Below are 2,066 nucleotides of genomic sequence, written 5' to 3'. Positions count from 1 at the left end.
CACAGGGGACACCGTCAGACGACTGTATATAGCATAGACAACTGTATATAGCATTGACAGACAAGTGTTTGTAGCACAGACAACAGTATATAGCATAGACAACTGTAAATGTCTGTGACAACTGAGGTGGGTTTTTTTTTTGCACAGACAGACAACTGCAAAAAGACAGACAAGTATATTGTGAGTAGAAATAAGTGTACACGGCGGGAATGTTCTCAAAGAGTTATGGGATCAGTTCTACTCTGCCAAAGAGGCGGCTGACCTTTTTGTTGAAAATCCTTCGTTGGCGGTTGATGGGGAATTCCTATTATTAACGTAATAAAGATATTGTTTAGAGCGATGGCCGAGTCGTTGTACGGCGAGGAAAACGTGGGCGGTTGAAGGAGATGTGGGCGGTTTCTGTATTTCATCTTCATTATTTTTCGTTGACCGATAAAATGGTGTTTCCTGTCTTTGCTGAGTGGTTTGGGGAGCATGCTTTATCTTGCGAATTCACGTGGGGCGCACCGTTAGCTCAGTTGGTATCATGTTGGACTACGGAGTGGATAGATAGCCTGGGTTCGAATCCCAAACGGAGTGTTCTGAGCTTGGGTTGTTTGGGAAAATTCAGCTCCATCGGGGATGGGTATATTATAATTTGGAGGTCCCGCCTCTTAAATAACCTTACTGTGTTGAAAACGGCAATAAAGCTATACAATTTCTAATTACATACATGCAATAACGCTGGCCAGTTGAAGTATCTGTGTATTTTTTAAAAAGGAATGTGCAGTATATCATTATGATGATAATAGTGGCGATGGGGACGATAATTATACAGGTGGTTGGAAGCCACTGTTTGGTACTACAACAATGATATTATACTCTTTTCTTCCGGTCTTTTGTTTCTGTATTACTGTCTTAGTTTTTGACTGGTGCAAAATGGCCGTTGTATAGATGGGCTTCTTTTTCCTGGAACAAGACGATCGTTTTAAAAAAAGAACTCGGCTTTCTTTTGGGTTTTGTTGTTGTTGGGGTGTTTTTTTTTGGGGGGGGGGCGCTAGAATATTTCTAGATAAGGTGTGGATAGGGATACCAATATGGCATGAAGGATGGATACGGGCGAGAGACAAGAAGAAAAACGGGATGACTCTATAGATTCTGTAAATGGTTTAAGGGTGCTATTGGAAGGTCCTACTTTTTCCTCCACTCCATTGTAGGGCTTTGTGTCTATCTTGCTTTAAATGAGTGTAAGGGTTTTCACCCCTATCAACGCTTTTTGGCTATTTACGAGTCTGGACCTCCGAATTTAATGTCCGTCTCCAATAGTGCCGAACCAAATGGCATGAGAGCCTTGAGAACTCACAAATTCACCAGAGTTCAAAAACGACCAGTTTAGGATTCGAACCAGAGTCTTCCGCTCCGAAGTCCAGAATGATACTAACTGAGATAACGGAGCTGCCTTGCTTTTTCTCCCTTAACTAAACGAGCGTTAAGGTATCGTGGAGCTTGTAGGTCCCACTTCTTTTCTTTCTCTCTAATCTTTCAGTCCGTCTTATTTTGTTTCTCCGTTTTTTTCAGTCTGTCGGTCTGTCCTACTTTTTCCTGGCACTAAAAGACAGTTATTGTGCCAGCGTGCTTCTCTTTACTGAAACAAACGAATGTTTAAATTAAACCTGAAGTAAATTACTTGTGTCGATGCCCTTCTCTTCGCTTAATCTGTAACTGAAACACGTGTTTATTTGCTTCTGTTTAACAGTACCATTCAAAGTCTGTCATGTTTTTGCGTGTTGCAGCTCAGTGGAAATCCGAGCTGAGCTACTCGGACGTGGAAGAGGCCGGGGGACGTAGGGAGTCCTTGGACACACCAGGGGACGCCGTCAGCAACCTGCCCTCTACACTGGCCGCCAACACGGGAGTGCCCAGCCCAGGTAGGACCGTGCTCATCCGTGTGTGTGTGTGTGTGTGTGTGTGTGTGTGTGTGTGTGTGTGTGTGTGTTTCTGTCTGTCTGTGTGTGTCTCTCTTTCTCTCTGTCTCTGTGTGTGTGTCTCTCTTTCTCTCTCTCTCTCTCTCTCTCTCTCTCTCTCTC

General features: G+C 43.7%; 1 protein-coding gene across 1 annotated transcript in view; it reads left to right on the top strand.

Moving 5' to 3' along the window:
• Window positions 1-2,066, top strand: part of LOC101846672 (mucin-19) — a gene marked incomplete in the record, with an annotated part of 140,667 nt that overhangs the window by 52,229 nt on the left and 86,372 nt on the right. The window contains 1 exon segment of the mRNA XM_013085884.2: window positions 1,773-1,907. Within this exon segment, the coding sequence (XP_012941338.2) occupies window positions 1,773-1,907 (135 nt within the window).

This window comes from Aplysia californica, unplaced genomic scaffold (genome assembly GCF_000002075.1).
Source record: "Aplysia californica isolate F4 #8 unplaced genomic scaffold, AplCal3.0 scaffold00416, whole genome shotgun sequence".
NCBI classification, from domain to species: Eukaryota; Metazoa; Mollusca; class Gastropoda; order Aplysiida; family Aplysiidae; genus Aplysia; species Aplysia californica.
Note: the sequence above shows the minus strand (reverse complement) of the source record. Positions and strands in the feature narration are given on the sequence as shown.